Raw genomic sequence first — 21,370 nt, 5'->3', positions numbered from 1 at the left:
TTATATAAATTCTGAAATGTTTAAAAAATCAATTATCCATTATTCGTTCAAAAAAGAACTGGCGATATTTGTTTATGAAACATTAAACTGTTGATTGAAAACAATGAAAAATATAATAGAAACCAAAATTGCAAAAATACCAGTAACGATATTGACAAATGTTTTAAGACTAATTGTCGGAATGCGATTATGTTTGATTGTTTGTCATCTATGTCTACTATGTACTCCTGCAACTCCACTTTCCAATATAAAAAAAGTGTACTCGTCATACTCTATGGTTAAAAATGTGTTCCAAAACGGACGTCGTGTAACTTCAATGAGACTAAAATAAGAATCTCAGACTTTTAAATGTCTTGATTGACTTTTTTGAATTAATTATATTTTGATTTGCCCGACTGAAGAACTTTACACCGAAGTTTGCAAGTTTTATTCTTAGGCTCTCTCGATGGATACTTTTGAAAAATGATAGATTGATATGTGTTTAAGCACCCGTGGACTAGCTGACTGTTAAAAGATTTTTCACCTAGAGAATAAATGCGGGCTAATTTCTTTTGAAAGTACATCAAAGAGACAACTAATGACAATATTGAATTATATTTATATCAATAACTCCAAGGTCACCTTGAGCAACAGGAGCTGTCATATGTTTTATTTCTCATTAATCCTTTACTCATAGACTTGGCCAGTTAAGTTCGAATTAATTGGGGCTGTATAATAATAAAATAATATTAATAATAATAAAACCACAACCATTCTGAAAAAAATATTTATTGTATATAGAGTGAGGGTCAGAAGCAAATAAAAAAAATTTTCAAACATATATTCAGTTTTATAAATTAATAGGAAATGCACAATAGATAAAAATATGGATCATAATAAACAAAAAACGAGAGAGATTAACAATAAATGGGATCGACTCATATTCAGGTTGACACACATCAAATGTATAGGACTAATGTTATTTAGGAAACTGTTATACACTTTACAGAAGAAAAAATTAAATATTAGTTCTTATATATATTATAAACGATGACGTCACATGATTTTTTTGGATGAGCTTATTTAATTAAAAATATAAAACAAAAGATACTAGAGATTGAACACGATATAATTATTTATCAGTCCATAGTACAGTAGAAAAAGTTGCTATTTACCTTACAATCATAATATCTGAAGAGTAATAGCCAATAGAACTATATAAAATATAAATAATTTTATAACTTCAAAATAACTGTATAAACATTTAATATAAGTTAATATAAATCTTTTTTTATTTCCTTCAGATGAGAAGCTGTAAGTTGTACCTATTTGTATTTGAGAAAGGCAACTATTGTTGTGGCAGTATTATGTTGTTTTTTATGGCATTTGCCATGGACAAGCGCGCTGTTCGAAGACAGCCAATTTAAGCCTGAGGGGGGGGGGGGCTTTGTTTCTATAGTAGGGTCAAAAGAACGACTTAGCTACACACACGTCACAACCCTTTTTAAGGGGCGGACTTCATTCACTCAACCACAGATCGTAATTTAGACCTGAATCAGAGAACGATCACCCCTGATCCAGTACCCCCCGTGGTATTACTCTCGACATGCAGGACTTTGTGACCACGACAGCCACCAAGCACGCGGGGAATCTTCGGCCGGCGGGGTTGGAACTCGCAACCTAAGGGACGCGAATCCGACACTCTACCAACCTATCCCGGCCCTAAGGTAGTATTATATTTCATTTTAATGGATCAAGGCATATGCCGATAAAATATAGTGGCATACCAGCTCTGACGTTTAAAATTGAATTTTCTTTGTGCAGTTTTTTGTCAAATGCCATCCCATTTAGCAACCTTTATCCGACCTTAAAATCCATTTGTTACTATTTCGGGAAGCTATCCCAGTGGTGGGCTTTCGTCACTATTTTTTTTATAGTTGCTTTACGATTTTGTCGTTCTTGGCGAGAAACTGGACACAAATCTTAAATTTTACAAATGGGGATTCATTACCCATCAGCTATGATATATATGTATATTAATGTTTTACACAAGGCTATTTTTTTTTAATCCTTTTAGAAAATGCATGTATTTTTATTTATCTATTATGACTCCAGATAGACCGACATCCATGTTTACACAAAATGTAATGAAACAGATTTTTGGTGTTAATGAATATTCTAATAGCAAAGTGAATGTAAAGAAACATAAAAATTTTACCAATCATACTTGATAAAGTATTAATATTTTATAGTTCATAGAAGTTATATTTCTTAGAAATTTATCTGGCATTTAAAAAAAAATAAAAATCTTTAATTGAGCTGTTGCGGTCCTGGGAAGCTGCCTAGTCGGAAATTCTTCTCTGCTCAGGTCTTAAAAGGTCATCAAAACGCAAATTGTACAAGTAATCATTCAAAAGAGATGGCGCTACTATAAAAATAGTGGTGTAACGAAGATAAATGACATTCAGAGTATACCATTATTTTTTCGTACTTCATTCTTGCTGATTTTTTTTTTTTTTTAATGACATAAACGCACTAATCATTTGATTCTGTAGTGGCGTTTATTGTATGATTACGTTTGGAAAGATGTTTTAAAAAATTCTCTCTATTTTTTTTTTATATATATATATATATATATATATATATATATAAAATAGATTTTAAAAACGTCCGTGGAACAAGAATTCTGGTTAAAAGTCAAACGTGTTTCAAAAGTTGGGAAAAAAAGTTTTTTATGTATAAAAATAGGTATAAAGCAAAAATGTATTTTATAAGATTTTTTAAAATTCTGTAGAAAAAGTTAGTGCATGATAAAAAGTATTGTCTAGTTTCAAAATTAAGAGATAAATTGCATTTTTATCCATTTTTTAAATGCTGAAATTTGATTTATAACTGGCAATATCTTTTTTTTTCCCGTATTATGGAACATTTAAGGTAAATCGTGAAAACTTTTTGAATAAATATATTTATTCTTTAATTCCGAAGTTGCAAAATACATTGAGAAATTTTTATATCCAAAAACTAAACTCAGTGGTGCGACAGTCCTATGTGAGCCAAGGCCTACAGTGCCCATATCTGCCTTCTTGTCCGAGGGCCCAGGATTGCGAGGCATATGTCCGGTTAAGTGGGCAGCATAACGTGGAACGCCAGTGTCTAGTTCCCAAGGATGAGGCTTCATCTTCAGCCTCTTAAAAATCACTGGAAAAAAATCCTTATGCGTAACAAATCCTTTTATTTATTAGAGTTATTTGTTTTAGCAAGGATTCAATATATTTATTTTCCTAATCTATCTTATAATCATTCAAATTTCTTTTCGTTTTTGCACACTTTGTTGTGATTTGCTTTATGTTTTCATTTTTAATTAATAATAAGTCTTTTTTATAGTTAGTGTTCCCGATGTCAATATTTTCTAAACAGAAACAACAGTTAATCAATTAATATTGATTAAATTGTGACTTCATATGCACGATACACTTCTATAGAGAACTAGAGATAAAGCTGATTTTAAAATTCCATGATGTATACAATAATGAATTATAAAAAATTAAAAAGTAGAAAAAAATAAAAATAAAGTTATAAAAAAACACCCTTTTTTATGAAAGGTTCTAGAAAGTAAAAAGAAAAAAATTGATTTATCGAAAATATGGAAGTCAAAACAAAATCGCGAAACAATAAGATGCGAAAAACAAAGCTTTAAAGAAATCAAGTCTCAATGAATTTATAAAGAAAAATTCAGGAAAAGTTATTAAAAATTTAAAAATGCTTTCTAAAAATAATTAAAATTCCGTTTTGTTCATAATATTCCTATTTGAGCCCTAATGGTTTTATGACATGCTTAATTTCTTATAAATATTTTTTTCTGCTTTTATACATTAATAATCTAAAGCATTTTTTGAAGAACTTTTTTGATTTTTACCAAGCTTATACCTTTTATCATAATATTTTTGAAAGGATCGGGTTCTTTTAATAAGTTCTGGAAGTTTTATGTATTTGATTCCTCCTCAATTTATTTTACTTATAGCAACAAATCGCATCTACATGAAAAATTCAAAAGAAAGACTTCTTTAATAAAAATAACTAATATAGATAAGCTATAAAATATATGCATAAACTATAAATATTATCTTAATCAATCAAGTCCTGCCCCCTAGCAACACATATATATTGTATGATATTAAACAACATTCGCAATATGGAATAATATTGTTGAATATTAAATTATATAATATATTATCCTGTTGCACAATATTGTATAATATTGTGCAACAAGATGTGCTACCTGTGGCAGGAAAAGTTGTAAGTTTTTAAGGCTTTGCCTCATAAATGTCAGGGACAACACCAGAAAATTTAGCATCACACAGCGGAACAATAGCTGGTACGCAGCTACCAATCATCTTTGTATTTCGCATTTCAGAAAACCTTTTATAAGTGGCTTCAATGGTTTTGAAAGCAACCTCGAAGAAATAGTTCACAATGACTTTCTCCTTTCTCCTTGTAGAATCTAGCAATTCATTCAACAGATCCTTCTGAACGGTGAGTGTTGTCTCGAATGTAGACCCATTCTTAAACCTAGCTAACTCTCGAATGAACTGCACTTCGCCGTGATATTCGATAACGAATGGGTCCATATCCTCGTTCTCGATAGCAAACGATCCAGTCATTATGCTATCTTGAATCACCTGAAAAGTGGAATCGGGCCTTAAAGCATAGGATTCGATGTTTTTGTCCCGCCGAACTGCAAATACTGCTCGGTGGCAGTTGTCGTCACTGCTACCATTTACTGAACGACTTTCGCTGATTTGTTCCACCTCGTGTCTTAAAGAACTTGGTGATGGTGGCGTTAAAGCAGCCTGCATCTGTGAATGTAAATCTTTAAACTTAGAAAAGAGAGACTTTTCTCTTTTCGATTGCCTGTCGCTCTCGGTGGATGATCTTTTGGAACCTCTACTGGCACTGCCATGTACCATTGCAGGCTCGGTGAAACTTTGTAATTCCATAGAATGTGTTGTATTATCATACTGATGAGCCCTCGAACCCGATGGCTGAGCCTCATTCTCTGATAATCTGCTCATACTATTAAGCTGGTTTGTTTCTTTGTTTGATGACAAACCATTTCTGTTTTCCACAACATTCGTAACTTGGGAATCTTCTTCGGTTGCAAATGAAGGCGATGTTTCAGTGGAATTTCCATCTCCACTTATTATCTCTTTTCTGAAAACTGTATGGCAAGGAGCAATGACAATGTAGTAAGTATCTGAACATAAAGTTTTCGTTTCTCCAGGAGGAATTCTTTCTGGCCTCATATTTGACTCATCGTAGCTATTTCTCAAGGACTTTAGCTGCAAGGGTCTATCTGATATATAAATGTCCAATGGTTTTCCAATAGCTTTGTAGATGTGCGTTTCCCCTCGTTTCACGTGCTGAACACCTTCAGTGAAAGACTTTTTCACTAAATAATAGCAATCGTAAAGGCAAAAAACTTTCTTTTTGGGTTGAGTTGTCTGAAAATGATGAACAGTATCAGCAAAAGTACGATTTCTGATTACTTTTAAAGGAGAAGATGCAAATATATTTTGACGCACATGCTTCATATGCTCTTTCAATTTTGCATTTTCAATGTTTAATTCAGTTTTTGCTTCCTCGCAATGCATTTTATCATCATTCAGATTTAATATATACATTTTAGATTTATTGACGAAATAGTTGAAGTCACTTTGCCTTGAAATATCGATCTGAAATGAAATATATAATATTATTATTTTTAAAAACTTTCGATAAAAGTGTGATAATACTGAATGGCAGCTGATTGTATAAGGTGTGCCCAACCGGAGAGGAGATAACTGTGCAGCAGCATTATGTCAAAATACCGGAAACCTATCACCAATCCAAAAAGTATCACGCTGCCATAAAGAGATGCTTAATTTATTCTTATTCGAAGAAGAAAGTTATTGGATAAAACAGTACGAGCAGATAATGAGCAACAAGTTGCCTAAATAAATACATCTTCAGAAATAAGAACACAGGCAAGTTCTCGAAACAAATGGTGCTATTTTAGAACATCACTAGACCAGATGGGGGCGAAAATATCTTTTGACATTCAACAAAATTTCTGAGAGAAGTTCATGAACATCCTCCCATATTCCATATTTCCACATCATGCTAACCCTATCTTCGTTCCCTTAAATAAAATCTCTGGAAACTGAGTTAAAAAAAAGAGTAAGGTACTATGAAAAATTAGATCTATCAGCAATCCAAGAACAACGAAAGTCATGGTAGATGTTATATTGAACATTAAGAGCAATCAAATATCTTTCAGATAAAAACGTGATCTCCTTTTCATTTGGGCACATCTTATAACAATTAAACATAGCTTTGCAAACAACATATACATATATATACAGGATGTCCCCAAAAGGTAGCACAAGTGTTTATTTTCTTGACTATTGAACATTGTGTAATGTTTAATTATTGCCGTCTACAGAAGTCAAAATATTTTCATACAATTAAATACCTTATTTAATGAAAATTTGTAATTGAACGTATATGCCTAAGTGAAATGCATAGAGAAATAAAAGCTAGTTCCAATTTTTGGGGAAACTTTGTAAGAGGATGACTGATTTTGCATCACAAATTCATTTCGAGTGTAAGTGTTTTTGCAAGATATAATTTCTTTCTTTCATACAATTGTAATATGTTAAAATGCTTGTGAAGTTCATCTTTTATATTACATACAGAACTTTAGATACTCACAAATACTCTATTCTCCATCTTAATTAGGTAAAATAATACGCACACTTTTAAATTTAAAAACAGTAACGAATAAAAAAAATTATTATATAGGCTGTTCTTCGGTTGTTTTATTATATATATCAAAAAAAATTCAGATTTCAAAAAATTATATATAAATCAAAAGATAAAAAATTTCAGATTTTTTTATTGCAGATGTAGGAGCAAAAGACAATTGACATTTTATTTCGTTGTCACTGGACTGAATAATCGGTGGTGGAAGTAAACATTATTATCGACACACAAAATTAAAATATACTTTTTATTATTTATAAAATACTGTATAATCACCGATTTTCAATATCAATAGATAAATAGAAACACCCTAGATTTCAGACATGATGTCAAACGGCCACATTTGCTTCCCCATAGAGCAACCGGAGCTAAATTTTGCCGTAATATATTCGGTCAAATATAACTTCAATCTAAGATGGACTTGCACCACTTTCAAAATAAACAGATTTGCAATACTGTTAAGAGCTAAAACTTCCATCTACAAAATACCAGAATCTAAATATTTTTTTACTATAAATTTTTTACTCATAAAAAGATCATAGCAAGATTTATTTATAATTGCCATTATCTCCATTTTTTTCAAAAATGGACTTGTCCCACTTTCAAAATAAACGGCTCATATAATGAGGCAATTATTTTTAAATCTAATACAATCCTTTTTTTTTCAATTATTCTGTGAGCATTCGTGCATTTGAGACAATAGTAAATATAATAGCTTTTATCTGTGTCTTCAGTAAAAAATCTAAAATTAATATTTAAAAACAATTTTCTGAAGCCATTAGCAAGTGTAAATTGTTACGCATAAGTTAAATTTTTTAAAAAAAATTAAATGTACTAACAATTCTGTAACTTCAAGAAAATAAATTAAATAGCAAGGCATTTAAATAATGTATTATGACTTGAAGATATTAATTTAATATCAGAAAGAAAAATATTAATAATAATAATTAGTTAGAATCAGAATATAATACTTAACGTTCGATAATTAAACAATATTACGCAGAATTAATTATCCTAAACATGAACAGTAAAAATAAATCAGGAGCATTATTCCGTACATATTAATTTAATTGTTGTGGGAAAAATTATTTCAGCAGCATCAATAGTGAATGCAAGTTGTGTGTATAGTATGGGGGTGCAGTACTAACTCCCCTTTTAGAATTCAACCACAATCCTTGATTTGACTTTTTTTGAATCACTACACTGGTGTATGTGTGTGTATGAGAGAGAGAGAGAAAGAGTGCGTGCGTGCGTGTGTATGCAAACGCGCGTTTTTTTTTATTGATTTTTTCCCCCTTAATTTTTTTTTTTTTTTTTACTTTCTCGTTTAGGAAGTATAGAGAAAATTTTGAAATCTTCAAAAAATTAAAACTCGAGATTTTGAAAAATCTCTATATTTCAGACTTCGAGTTCGGAAAACACATTTTTGGCGTTATGTCTGTCTACCTGTATGTTTGTGATAAAGATAATTCAAAAACACTTTGAGCTATACAAATTGGAATTTGGTATATGGACTCAAATTTTGGTTACAACTGAGTGGATAAAAAGCAGTCGAAATACATATTTACATAATAGATTCAGTAAGAATGTTAAATTCACGCCATAACTATATTCACCAATGACATGCAGTGGTACTTGGCGACCTTAACTTAGGTCAACAATTTTATGCAGAGGGGTTTCTGGCAGAGTAAGCGAGAAAGTTGAAAAAGTTTCGGAAAGACCACTTCCACTGATTAATTTAAAAAAAAAAAACATACTTTCAGGCTCGAAAATTTGTCCACTTTTGTAGTTATGTAGTCACTCCAATATTCCACTTTTAGTAATCATTTGCAAATCCAAAGCGGTCAAAAAAGTTAGTTATTTTATTTTTTCCGAGGACAAATAAACAATAACATAAGTCATATTAGAATAATATGAGTTAACTTCATTGTTAAATGTAAACATCTCCTTTTTTCATCTTTTCTCTTACGCCTGATCGCTTGATTTTTTTTTTTTTTTTTTTTTTTTTGACGAATTAAACCTATTCTAATGCATGTGCAAAAGCCAGCTCATATGTCGTCCTCGTCATCTGACCGCGGTCCAAAACTATTACTAATCTTCAGTCAGAACATGGCCATTTGATTCTTTGGCTAACAAAGTGTAGTGTGCCGTCAGTAAATGAGGAAAAAAAATGAAATAAAATAAAATTCTTATTTTTTAAAAGAAAAGATTAAATCTATTTGCACTTAACACATTAGCATATTTATAAGAAAAAAAATATATAATTTTATTTCCCTTATTTTATTTCTCAAAAAAATTCATTCTTTATCATAACGGCCTGTCTACTTCTCGTTGTAGAAGGAAACTGAAGATATAACTATATTCGCCCATTTCCGGCTAGAAAAAAAAAATATTTTTTATGCTGATACCAAGCAAATAAAAACGATGGTAAAAAGATAGAAATGAATAGGTTCAGCATTATTCACGTTCTGGGCAATTCAAAAGATTAAAAAGTACTTTAAATATGAAAGTAGAGCAATGCATATTTTTTTCGCAATAAAAGTATTAAAAACTAAAATGCGTTCCATATATAACACACCTGCTAACAGTTGCGTTAAAACGATACGTTAATATAATTAAAACTAAAAAAAAAAAAGATACTAAACTCAGACGTTTGTTCCAGAATGGAAGTAGGTCATTTTGAAACTTAGAACGAGGACAGTAAAAATAAACCTGTAAACCTGTTTATCTTAGTACATAAAAAGAAAACATCTGGTTAAATTTTTTTAATTTAATCACGTTAAATATATATATTGTTTTATTTTTTTAAATGAAAATGAAAACAAAAACATTTTTTTTTTTAATTTATCAGATATTTTTTCTACTTTTTTTCTTTATTTTCCCACCTCCCTTTGTGTGTGTGTGTGTGTGTGTGTGTGTGTGTGTGTGTGTGTGTGTGTGTGTGTGTGTGTGCGTGTTGTGCGTGTGTGTGTGAAAGATATGTTAGTTCACCTCCTACCAAAGTCCTGACAACTTTTTTTCAAAAATAAATTGAAATATCTCCTCAATTTATTTTTGTGAATTAGATGGAAATTTTTCATTTGGACAATAATAAGTATTTGATCATTTTATACAAGTTCCAACATTCCTAATTTATGCATATTAAACACTTCACTTTTCCTACACTTCTTATCCTATACTACACATCCTACACTTGAATTCTGAAAAATGTTTACAAAAAATTCTCTAATTAAACACTGTATGTCTATTATTGAAATGCACATGGAAAAAAAATTTAAAAAAAGTTTAGCGGGGAAAATTATAGATGTTTAAAAATTCGAACGATATTTTTTTCAATTTTTCCCGGAATGTCATAGATGCAAATTAATAATTACAATTAAAAGACTTTTAATCTTTAATCTATTGAATAATCAGTTACTAAAGGAACAAACAAAAACTTTTTCCTGTTCCAACAATATTCTTCAAAATTATATAATATTGTAACAAATATTATTCCGGTAATTTTAAACATAATATTAATTTACTAGATAACGTAGATAACTTAAACTTCTAAATGAAAAGGTAATATTTTTTCTACGTTTGATACATTAATATGACTAACAGATTCAACAAAGCAGAAAGAAATAAAGAAAAAGTAACACTATGCAATAAAATGTTCATTTTGTTTCCCAGACGAAGAAAGTGAAATTAGTGTCTGAAAAACATTAAATTAGTTTACCTCAATGCCATGTAAACAAAACGATATAGAACATAATTTTGAAAATTTTATACAAATAGAATGAAATAATTTAAAATGATAATCAGACTAAATAAATGCCATCTAAGAGTATCACAAAATTAAAGTTTATTTTAAAGGCGAGAAAAATCTCTAAAATAAACAGCTTTGTTGGACGAACTAAACCTTACGAATATTATCTATTTATTTGTTTTATATTTTGAAAATTTTTTTGAACAGAATATTCTTTTAAGTCAACTATATGAATGATTCCTAACATTTACATCGAAATAATAAATATTATCTTTTTGATGTACAATTTTAAAATAATATAGGTTGAATTGACCGCAAACTAAACCGGGCATAAGCTAATAGAAAAGACGATTCTTTAGGAAATAAAAAAGAAAAGAAATCCTACAATTACACAGTATACACTTTCCTACTATGTAGTATATAACTTTTTTTTTTCTTTTTTAAACAAGTAATAATTTTTAATTGTTAAATAAATAAAACAAATATATCAAGCTTTTTTTCTTCTGAAAAGCTATATTTTTTAGTCTTAAAAATTTTCAAATACTTAAGTTACTGCTATATCTTACCCATTACAGCAGCACATAGAATTTTTTCTATAGAAAACAACAAAAATACGACTATTTTAATGAACAAAAAAAAAATAATTTAAGGTAATCTGAGGCTTTCATTCGCATTTTCTATGGAAGAAAATTATAATTATGTGTATTAATTTTTTTCTAATTAAAATCATAGTTTATGTTCATTGTTTTGAATTCCCTATGCCAGTGTTTGACCTAAAAGTAAGAAATATAAAAGCATATAATTTAATAAATAAATCAATTTGCGTCCTTTTTATAATTAATTATATATAAATAAAATAACATTTAAAAAATACAATTTAATAAATAAATGAATTTGTGTCCTTTTTATAATTAATTATATATAAATAAAATAACATTTAAAAAATAAAGTTTTAAGCATTTGTTAATTTAAATTAATATAACTTACAATATTTCATTAAAAAAAAGGAGAGGAATGTGTTTAAAAGGCTTGATTTCTTCTCATGAAATATCTGACTTCCATAAAGAATTACAGAATTTTTGCTAATTAATTTGTAACAAATTTATATATATAAAAGACAAAAATTACTTGGACACAGATAAGTATCTATTGTTTTCCTTATATTCTTAGGTGAATTTAAACAACAATAGAGGCTCAATATAAGGTGTGTCATCTAAATAGAAGTTTAAATAAATTCGCAAGTTAATGAATTGAATTTTAAAATATAACTGACTTTAAAACTGGCCATATTTTGACGACGTCTTGGATTCAGTTTGTTGCAATTTCTTCATCACGCAAGTTAAAAAGTAATTAATCGATGACAAATAGTAACTAAATAATTAAACTATGTCAATTAGATTAAATACAAATAACAACTTACTTCACCGATTTTATTAACCTTCTTAGCACTGTTGATTTCGTTCGGGGAAGCAGCCATGATCCTGCGAGAAACTGACTCACAACGAATGTTTGTTCTAACGCAATCACTTCACAACCGACTGCAAGCACGGCCGTCTGGAAATAAATTAACTGGAAAGAGCCGCGGAAGTACACGCTAACATCTCGCCGTTACGTCACTTCTGACGCTAGATCACATGACAGGTAAAGGAGCTGATAGCAGCACGCACAAGCATGCAGGAAACCAATGTTTATAGCGGTTTCTTTTTTAAAGTTCCCTACTAATTGGCAGAAGTGAATTTATGCATTTTCCGATCCTAGGCGGTGCACACTATGAGACCCTTCGGTTAATAAAATAATTTATTTAGTTTTACATTTCAATATGTTTTTAACTTAATCAACAAATAAAGATTTATTTTGTCTAATGTTAAAGATGAATTTGCGTTTAATTTTTTTATTTCATTGCCTTTGTGAAAAGGAAGGGTTTTTTTTAATTATTTATTACTAGTCACCTCTGGAGACTAGCTGATTCGAGAATACTGATTATATTTAATAAATCGCTATACCCCCGGGGGGGCACCTCGAAAAAAAATGAGATGCTTCTAGCATGGTGGTTGGATTTCGTCCCCCTGGAGGGTACATAAATAGGTGGAGGTCTAGCTCCTCCCATTTTTGACAGGACGTACTTCCTTCGGGAAGGGTTATACCGTGGCCGGTGATGGTCCTTAGGACTTAATCACAGTTCCCGCCAATGTTGCTGTTGCGGTGGTTCGGCCATTCAGTATTCTTTATCTGTGTGACTTTTGCGGGTTGGAGAGTTAATGATATGACTTAATAAATCGTTATTGAATCGTTAACCGAGAATATTGTTTATTTCTGGATATATTTAATAAATCGATATTGAATCGTTAATTGAGAATTTGGTTATTTCTGGTTATTTTTAATAATTCATTATAGAATCCTTAACTGAGATTATTGGTTATATTTAATAAATCACTATTGAATCGTTAACCGCGAATTTGGTTATTTCTGGTTATATTTAATAGATCGTTAATCGAGAATATTAGTTATTTCTGATAAATCGTTTAGATATTGTATACATGCTTCACCCTATTTATGTCTGGTAAAACCGTATTATTTTATTTGTCTTGTAATGGAGACAGCCCCATAAAAAAATAATAATTAAGTAATTAATTGCCAAAATTAAGTAGAATTTCGCAGGATAATGCAATGTCATTAAAAAGGGAAATTTTTAAATTTTCAAATGGTGTAAAATTTATTTTTAAGCAATAATATTTTCGAAAGTTATCAAGGAATAAACGTCGAAATTCGGCTTAATTTTTTATTAATAATAATTATAGCTAAAAATTTTCTAAAGCGCTCTGAAGTATTCATTCCCACCCTACAAAGCATACATGTGCCAAATTAGGTAGCTAGGTCAAATGGTCTGTTCTATAGAATGCCAATACACATACCCACAGATATACACATTCATTCTTAGAATTTATTTCAAGGATTCTTAGGACTATGTCTAACACACACAAAAGAAACCATTAAAAATATATTTAATTCAACAGCTTTCCTCAAAATATAGCTTATGACATGAAAATTTTATTATTTTCGCATAAAAAACATATAGCCAGATATTTAAATTATTTATTTTTCAACGGAAAAAGAATTTCTATTCGTTAAATGGTGGAAGTTATTAGGGTTTGACCGCTTTTTCAAATCCGGTTTTAAAAGACCGGTTTTTTAAAGTAAATTTGTCACATTTGGATATTTCTCTTCTTCTGCAAATATATATATATATATATATATATATATATATATATATGTATTGAATTTTATCGATTTGTCTAGCAGCTAGCTGAAGGCTTAGGGCGATGAGATGCCAATTTATTAACAAGTAAAGGTATATTTGAATTTCGGTTAAATGAACTAAAAAATTTAAACACTGAAATAAATTTGAAGTTATTATATGCTTTAGAAGAACGAATTCAGGAAAAAAGACAAGTAGAATTGGTAACTCTTTTGCTGTATTTGCAAAATGCAAAAAACATTTCTAGTTCAGCGAAGAAATCTAGTGTACTTTCTTTAGCTTCAAAAACCGAAATTATTAAGTTATCTGGAAAGATATTGTTTACAATATTTCCGAATTCTTACGTGGAAACAGATTCTGATGAAGAGCAAATCGAAGAAACTACTCACCAGAGTAATACTTTTTTAAAAGAAGCCATAGAAAAATCAATTCATAAGTTTCTTCAAGACTCTGAAGAAAAACTTACAAATCCAAAGACACTGTAAGCTGAATTTTCATTATTTGAGGCAACGAATTAAATAAATAATTTTAAAAAAAACTTAGATTTGTTATTTGGTGCCATGAAAACTATAAAACCAAGCTCAGAAGCTAGTGAATGAGTATTTTCAATGTCACGCAATATTGAGTTCAAAATAAGAACAAGACTTAACCACCTTCAGTTGATATTTTATGTTTTTTAAAATCCTATTTTCTTAGGAGAAATTAAAATTAGTGAAAATAATATAAATATTATTTGAAATTTTTGTTGGTTTTCGTTATTTTGTGTAAGTAATAGGTGTATATAATCCTTAATATATATATATATATATATATATATATATATATATATATATATATATATATATTGACTTTGACTTTTTTTTATATTTTGACTTTGACAAAAATTCGAAAACCAGATAAAACCGGTTTTTTGGAAATATTGAATTTGAAAACCGGTTTTTCAAAAAGTCGGTTATTGTATAAACCCTAAAAGTTATATTAAAGTAAGCCCATTTATGATAATATTAAATTTTATTAAAAAGCTGCTCATTGAAACTCACTCAATCCTACTATATATATATGTGTGTGTGTGTGTGTGTGTGTGTGTGTGTGTGTGTGTGTGTGTGTGTGTGTGTGTGTGTGTGTGTGTGTGTGTGTGTGTGTGTGTGTGTGTGTGTGTGTGTGTGTGTGTGTGTGTGTGTGTATTCTCTTCAAGTAGATTATGCATTTCTTTTATTTCTGGCTAATAGTAAGTAGATTCAACAACTTTAAGAACTGTCAGATAATTAAACACAAACAAGTTATTCCTTGAAAAAAAAGAAAGAGTTGAAAACTTTTTATTGTTGTTGTTGTGGAAAATACTCTTTTCTTTAGCTTCGTCAGAATCAACTGTTTTTACAGCACACTGAATGTTTTGTAAAAATCGCAATTTTAAAAAGGAGATTAAATATTTTTAAAGAACTAAATAGATTTTTTTTACTCATTCTTTGTCAAAATTTAATGGTATGTATTTTTTGGTATGCCATAACAGTAGAAAAAAGAATGTATAATTCAAATATTTTCTGGACGTTTATTCTTGTAACTCTTAAACATTAACTGACCACTCCGACACGTCCGTAGGCACACGGCTAAAACTGAATGACCGGACCACTTCGACAGCTACAATGACGGGAACTTTGGTTGAGTCCTAAGGGCCATCACCGGTTCACGGCACAATCCTTCCTTAGGAAAGTACGTCACGTCATCGATGGGACGTAGTCAACCTCCACCACTTTCTGTACCCACCACACCAGGACGGCTAGAACCGACCACCATACCGGGAAGATTCTCATCCTCATACTTGAGGCGCCCTCCCCGGTAGGAGAGTTGATCCTATTAAGTAAGATGTGCGCATTTCGCTAATAAAATCTTAATAATTATTCTCATAAGCATTAATAGTCATCCCCAAAGACTATAAGGAGAGCAACGTCTTTCTATACTGGAATCATTTGGGAGGATCTAGTAATTCGATGATATCTCCACACCTGAAAAAAAGGGGATTAAAATAGACTGACCCTCATAAATTTATAATCCAAGGGAAATGCACTTGTCTTTATATAACTTGTCTTATATAACGCCGGTTCAAGACAGGGTTAAGAACAAAGAAAAAAAATTTCCAATCGACATAGTTGCTAAATGTTTAAAAAATGCTACAATTTGCTTTGCTAAAACTGAACTTGTTTTGAGAGAGCAAAATTCTTTTTATTTGATTACATTAGGTATTGTTGTATTAGTTATTTATTTATTAAAACACGAGTTTTTAACTGTTTCTAAGAATATTCAGCAAATATAAATTATATAAATAAAATATATAAATGTGTATCATTTGCTACAATTAAAAATATATCTTCAAAATTTTTTGGCGTTAAAATTCTAGTCAAAATAACACGTTGATGTTCTTTATTAGTTTTCGTCTGGTATAAGAGGTAATCAGTTTTAAACATTATATTTTATTTTTAATCCTTTTGGATTGGTAGCTGTAGAGTGTAGAGCTGGGATCAACTCTATGCTGTAGAGTTTTGCTTAACCATGTAAGCAGATTAATCAAATTTTAAAATAATACTTTCAATATTTCTATGTTGCTCCGCTCATAGATCTTTATGAAAATGTGGAAAGACTTTGTTTTTTGATTTACTCTTTATCAGGACTTAGAAATGCTCGATATATAAAGAAAGAATATACAGTACACTCCCGAATATCCGGTTCGGGATTATCCGGCCTTTATTGCAATTAAATGAAGAAGACAAAGCACAGAGACGGCCTTGTCCATAAAGGGGCATGGGTGCAAAAGATCATTTGGGGGCCTAAATTTTTTGTTAAAAAAAGTTACAAACAGAATATTATTTTTGTGTGTTTATTTAACACGTAATTTTGTTTTTGCAATAGATTACTTCAGAAAAATTGAATTTTTTTTTTTCGATGTTTAGTATAGCAAGTGTATTTAAGCATGTTCCTACGTTTTCATTGCAAGATTGTGCAATTTGAATGGAACTTTCTTCTCCAGTTGGAGCTTGAATTGTAACCTCTGAAGTCGAAGCAATATCATTGCCAGAATTACTTCATAGAAAAAAAAAGGGGGGGGATGCAGATCTACTTGAGATTTCTTGAAATTTAGTTTTTATTCTTTTCTTTTCTCCCCCCCCCCCGTCTTTTCTGCTAATTTTCTTTTTTGATACCCAGAGGAATATTTCTTTCGCATAGGCATGATTAAATCTAACAATATTAGACATTTCACTGTATGAATTATCAAAATACTGAATGTAAATCTAATCTAGAAAAAGAAGTAAATGATTGTAAATCTTTTTACTTTGTGGTTATAAAATGTTGCACACTTGCACCAGACTGTAATATATCTGTAAACTTTGTATATTTCCAAACCCGTCGATTGTTTCACTTAAATTTTTTCCTCTCATCTTTCCATATAGCTATAATTTTTCAGAACATTATTTTAATTCTTCATCATGTTGGTGACCCCCTCAGTCGCTGGACCCCGGTACATAGCATCCGCCGCACCCCTCCCCCCCCCCCCCTCAGATGGCCGGCCATGGCAAGGCATTGCATTGACAACATTGTTAAGGCATTGGAAGCGGGCGTCTGCTGCAATCCTCCTACACGTCGCATGCAAAATGCAAGTTGTGATAGGAAAAGAGCAGTGTTCTGTTCGTCGTTCATTGTTTCGTCAGTGCGTAACGGACTTCAATTGCTGCAGTTGTCCCTGATTATATCTGGGTGATCATTTATCAGTGAAAACTAAAATCAGTTTTAGACAATTTCTTAAGAATTATGCCAACGATTTACGTTAATGTTTGGTTTATGTTCCCTGCATTTAAATTAGGCATTGCAGAATTTATGCTAAAACATGAGCTGTTTATGCCCTTTAACGTATTTTTTCTCTAATAAATTCTTGAAACGTGTAGTGCAGCATATAAACGTACACGAACTATCAATACAGAGGCTACTATTTTAACTCGGCACTAACCGCCAACTACTTTTATGATTCAATACACCGTGACCGCGTTCCCATTAAATAAATTGAGGGCATAGAACTCAACAAGAAGTGAGAAATTACGTATTTTAACAGTCAGTTTTTTATAAAAATTTTGTCTTCTGGTATTGGTGGGCAAAGAAATGAGTTCATAGAACTTCGGCCTATCCGGCTTTTTTGTTATCCGGCCTGCTGTTCTGCCACATTAGGTCGGATACTCGGGAGTGTACTGTTTTTCTTTTATGTTTCTTTTTAATGAGAGGATCTGTGATGTAGTGAAAAGTATCAAAAACTGGGGCCGGTGTATTTAGATTACTAAAAATGCTTTACGATGAATAGATGAAGACAAATAAAATAGTTGATATTGATTCCTAATACATTGATAAAGCCGACGTATAGGGATTGCAATACCGGTATACCGGGATACCGAATACCGGTATTCACAAGTTTAAATACCGGTTTGTCGGTATTTACTAGAAATTTTTTAAATTGTCTCCACTATATGTTCAGGGATCGCCAACATAGCAAAATAGTATGCGTTTTTGTTTTTATATCTCCCTAACTGGCGAAATTAATTAGCTAATTAATGACTTAATTAATTGCTTAAATCTAAATTAGCAAAACATGGATTATCCCTGAAAGAAGATATTGTATCCATAACGACTAATGAAGCAACAGTTACGAAAATATTTGGAAAGTTGATTGGTGCAAATCAGCAATTGTGCTATGCTCATGGAATTCAATTAGGAATAATAGATGTATTATACCAAAAAAAATGTGTATTATACCAAAGATGTATTATACCAAAACAGAAGAATCCAAATATTGTGGATATAGAAACTTCGGATTCCGACATTGAAGAGAGTAAGAGTGAGAGTGATATTGACAATGAAGATAATGACAATGTAATTGTGGTTGATGTTGCTAATGAGGATGAAATATTAACCCATCAAGAATTGCGTCCTATAATTTATAAAGTTCGAAAAATTGTTAAAATATTTAAACTTTCCCCTGCAAAAAATGCCATATTACAAAAATATATACTAACTGAAAATAAAACAGAATATATGTTAATAATAGATTCTAAGACACGTTGGAACAGTTTACTCCTAATGATGGAACGGTTTTTGAAATTTAGAAATCCAATCCAAAAAGCAATAATCGACTTAAACCTGCAAATTAATTTTTCAGACAGAGATTTCGACTTAATACCCAGAACTATATCAGCTCTACTTCCAATAAAACTGACTACAGAGGCATTATGTCGGAGAGATTCTAATTTATTAACAGCTAATGCAACAATAAATTTCATGTTGCAGTCACTGAAAGAACAGCATACATCACTATCTGAAGAATTATATATTACATTGAAAAATCGCACAGAAGAAAGGATACCGAAATAGAAAATGTCTTATGGTATTTACATAATTATAATGATTTTAAAAATGAAAATGAAAAAGAAGAAAAGAAAATAATCAATTCAAATCTGATTAAGTTTATAGTAAATTTTGTTACAATTTTTTATCCACAAAACTATCCACATTCAGAAGAATTTGATTCGGTTATTGAAGATTATGATGACACTAATGCCGATAGTGAAAAGGAATTGTCTCTTGAACAAAAATTAGAATTAGTGACAAACAAAAAAAAAATTCAAAAAACTAAAATACAATAAAGAAATCAGCTATATCCAAAACCATCCGACGAGAAATATGAGGGATTTAGAGGTAAATACTTGGAAAAAGTATATCGCGTATTGCTAACAGTACCACGAATTAGCGTAGATGCCGAAAGAGCGTTTTCGACAGCTAGTAATTTTTACACCAAATTACTTTTCAGCTTTAATGACAGTACAATTGATGCATCATGTTTTTTCAGATCACATTTCAAATATTTGTAATAGTACCACAGACTGAATAGTGATATTTACACTTTTTTGTGATTTAAATAAATAAGTTGTTCCTTTACTTTTTTGTGATTCTTTATATACTGCTATAATTTATAAGTTCCATATTATTTTTTATGATATTTACACTCTCTTATAAAATTGGCAAATAAAACAAAGAAACACCTTGTTTTCTTTCTTTTTCTAAAATTTCTAATACCGGGATTAAAACCGGTATCCCGGTATTAAGATCTAAAAATACCGAATACCGGTATTGAAATTTTGGTCCGGTATTGCAATCCCTACCAACGTATAAAAAAAAGCAAAAAAAAAAAAAAAAAAAAATCGAAGACGGTAGTGAAGACGTCGTACTTAGATGAAAGGAAAAATGCAGTGTCAAAACATATTTACTTGTGTTGGATATGATATACACAGAACTTTCGGGGCGTTTTGAAAACGTATAGTAAAATTAATTCAATATTTTTAATTTTTAGATAATTTTCTAAAAACAACAAACGTCAAAATTCAGGAAGCTGCTCAAAAATTTAAAGAAAATTATTCACAGAATATCAAATTTCAATTTGTTAATAAAATACAGTACACTTCCGAGCATCCAGACAAATGTTGAGGAAGGGCAGGCCGGATAGGCCGGAGTTCTATGAATTTATTTATTTGCCCACCAATACAAGAAAGCAAAGTTTTTATGTCACTGTTATAATACTTTTGCCTCACATTTCATTAAGATTAAGCCCTTCATTTACCACAATGTGAAAGCAGCCGCGGCCCGGTAAATCATAAAAGCTGTTGCGGCGCCATTGCATTATTTCTCTTTGGTCACAAACTGTGACATCACAGCCCTTATGACGTAAGAGAAGTTGAAGGGATGTGATGAGGCTATCTGATTGGGCTGCCATTACATCATTGTTTCTGCGTAGTTTGATTTTTGTGTAGTGTTGCTTGTGTTAGTGTTTGTTTCTGTGCTTTGTGTGAATAAAGTTATTTTAATTTGTAAGAAATGAGCATACCTAATTCAGATAACCGGACATAAGATCGGGAGTGTAGTACATTTTAAATTCTTCATGTCTCAACTTCCCGAAACAAATGAAGAAACAATAGTATCTACGATAAATTCTTATTAAATGATGTATAAAAATGTAGTAGAATCAACTTTTATGAATGTGTTGACCGCATTGAAAATTTACAGATGCCTAATAGTTACAAACACAAGCAGTGTGCGAATTCACACGAAACTAAAGCTTCTGAAAAACTGTTATTGATTGTCGACAAATCAAGAATCCTTAAATTCTCTGGCTGCTATGGCCAATGAACAACATGGTGAATAAGAGGGAAACGACTGATTTCCAATATAATTTAATAGAATATGTTAGTTTCATGATCAAAATTAGAAATAAATATTAAGTTAACAGCCAAAGAATCAAAAAGAAAGATTAAATGAATCCGGCCCGAAGACTTTCTCAAGGGTCACCCTCAGGCAAATATTCAAACCAGGGATTTTTTCTGTGAGGGGTCTGACTTTCGTCCAACAAACTGACCCCTCGTGACCGGAAAATCCCAGAAAATTGAGGTTTTGGAGATAAATTAGTATCACAAGATTAAAACAAGTAAAAACACTAGCAAAAAAATAAGACCACAGCAAATCAAACCACAAAATATATGAAAATAGAATCAAAAAAGTAA

General features: G+C 30.6%; 1 protein-coding gene across 1 annotated transcript; it reads right to left on the bottom strand.

Annotated features, from left to right (window-relative positions):
• Window positions 1-2,652: 2,652 nt before the first annotated feature.
• LOC129989338 (uncharacterized) lies at window positions 2,653-12,080 on the bottom strand. Its single transcript, XM_056097817.1, has 2 exons — window positions 11,949-12,080; window positions 2,653-5,711 (listed from the first exon to the last, which is right to left on the bottom strand). The coding sequence occupies exons 1-2, from the start codon at window positions 12,003-12,005 to the stop codon at window positions 4,284-4,286; spliced, it is 1,485 nt and encodes a 494-aa protein (XP_055953792.1). The 5' UTR covers window positions 12,006-12,080; the 3' UTR covers window positions 2,653-4,283.
• Window positions 12,081-21,370: the final 9,290 nt, after the last annotated feature.

The sequence above is a fragment of the Argiope bruennichi genome, chromosome 10 (assembly GCF_947563725.1).
Source record: "Argiope bruennichi chromosome 10, qqArgBrue1.1, whole genome shotgun sequence".
Lineage (NCBI taxonomy): Eukaryota > Metazoa > Arthropoda > Arachnida > Araneae > Araneidae > Argiope > Argiope bruennichi.
This window is presented reverse-complemented; position numbering and strand designations above follow the sequence as displayed.

Bases quoted from the DNA above. Each gene is read 5' to 3' on its own strand.
- LOC129989338 (XM_056097817.1), bottom strand. From the start codon at position 12,005: ATGGCTGCTTCCCCGAACGAAATCAACAGTGCTAAGAAGGTTAATAAA. The intron at 5,712-11,948 runs GTAAGTTGTTAT...ATTTCATTTCAG, and splicing joins AGGTTAATAAAATCGGTGAA to ATCGATATTTCAAGGCAAAG.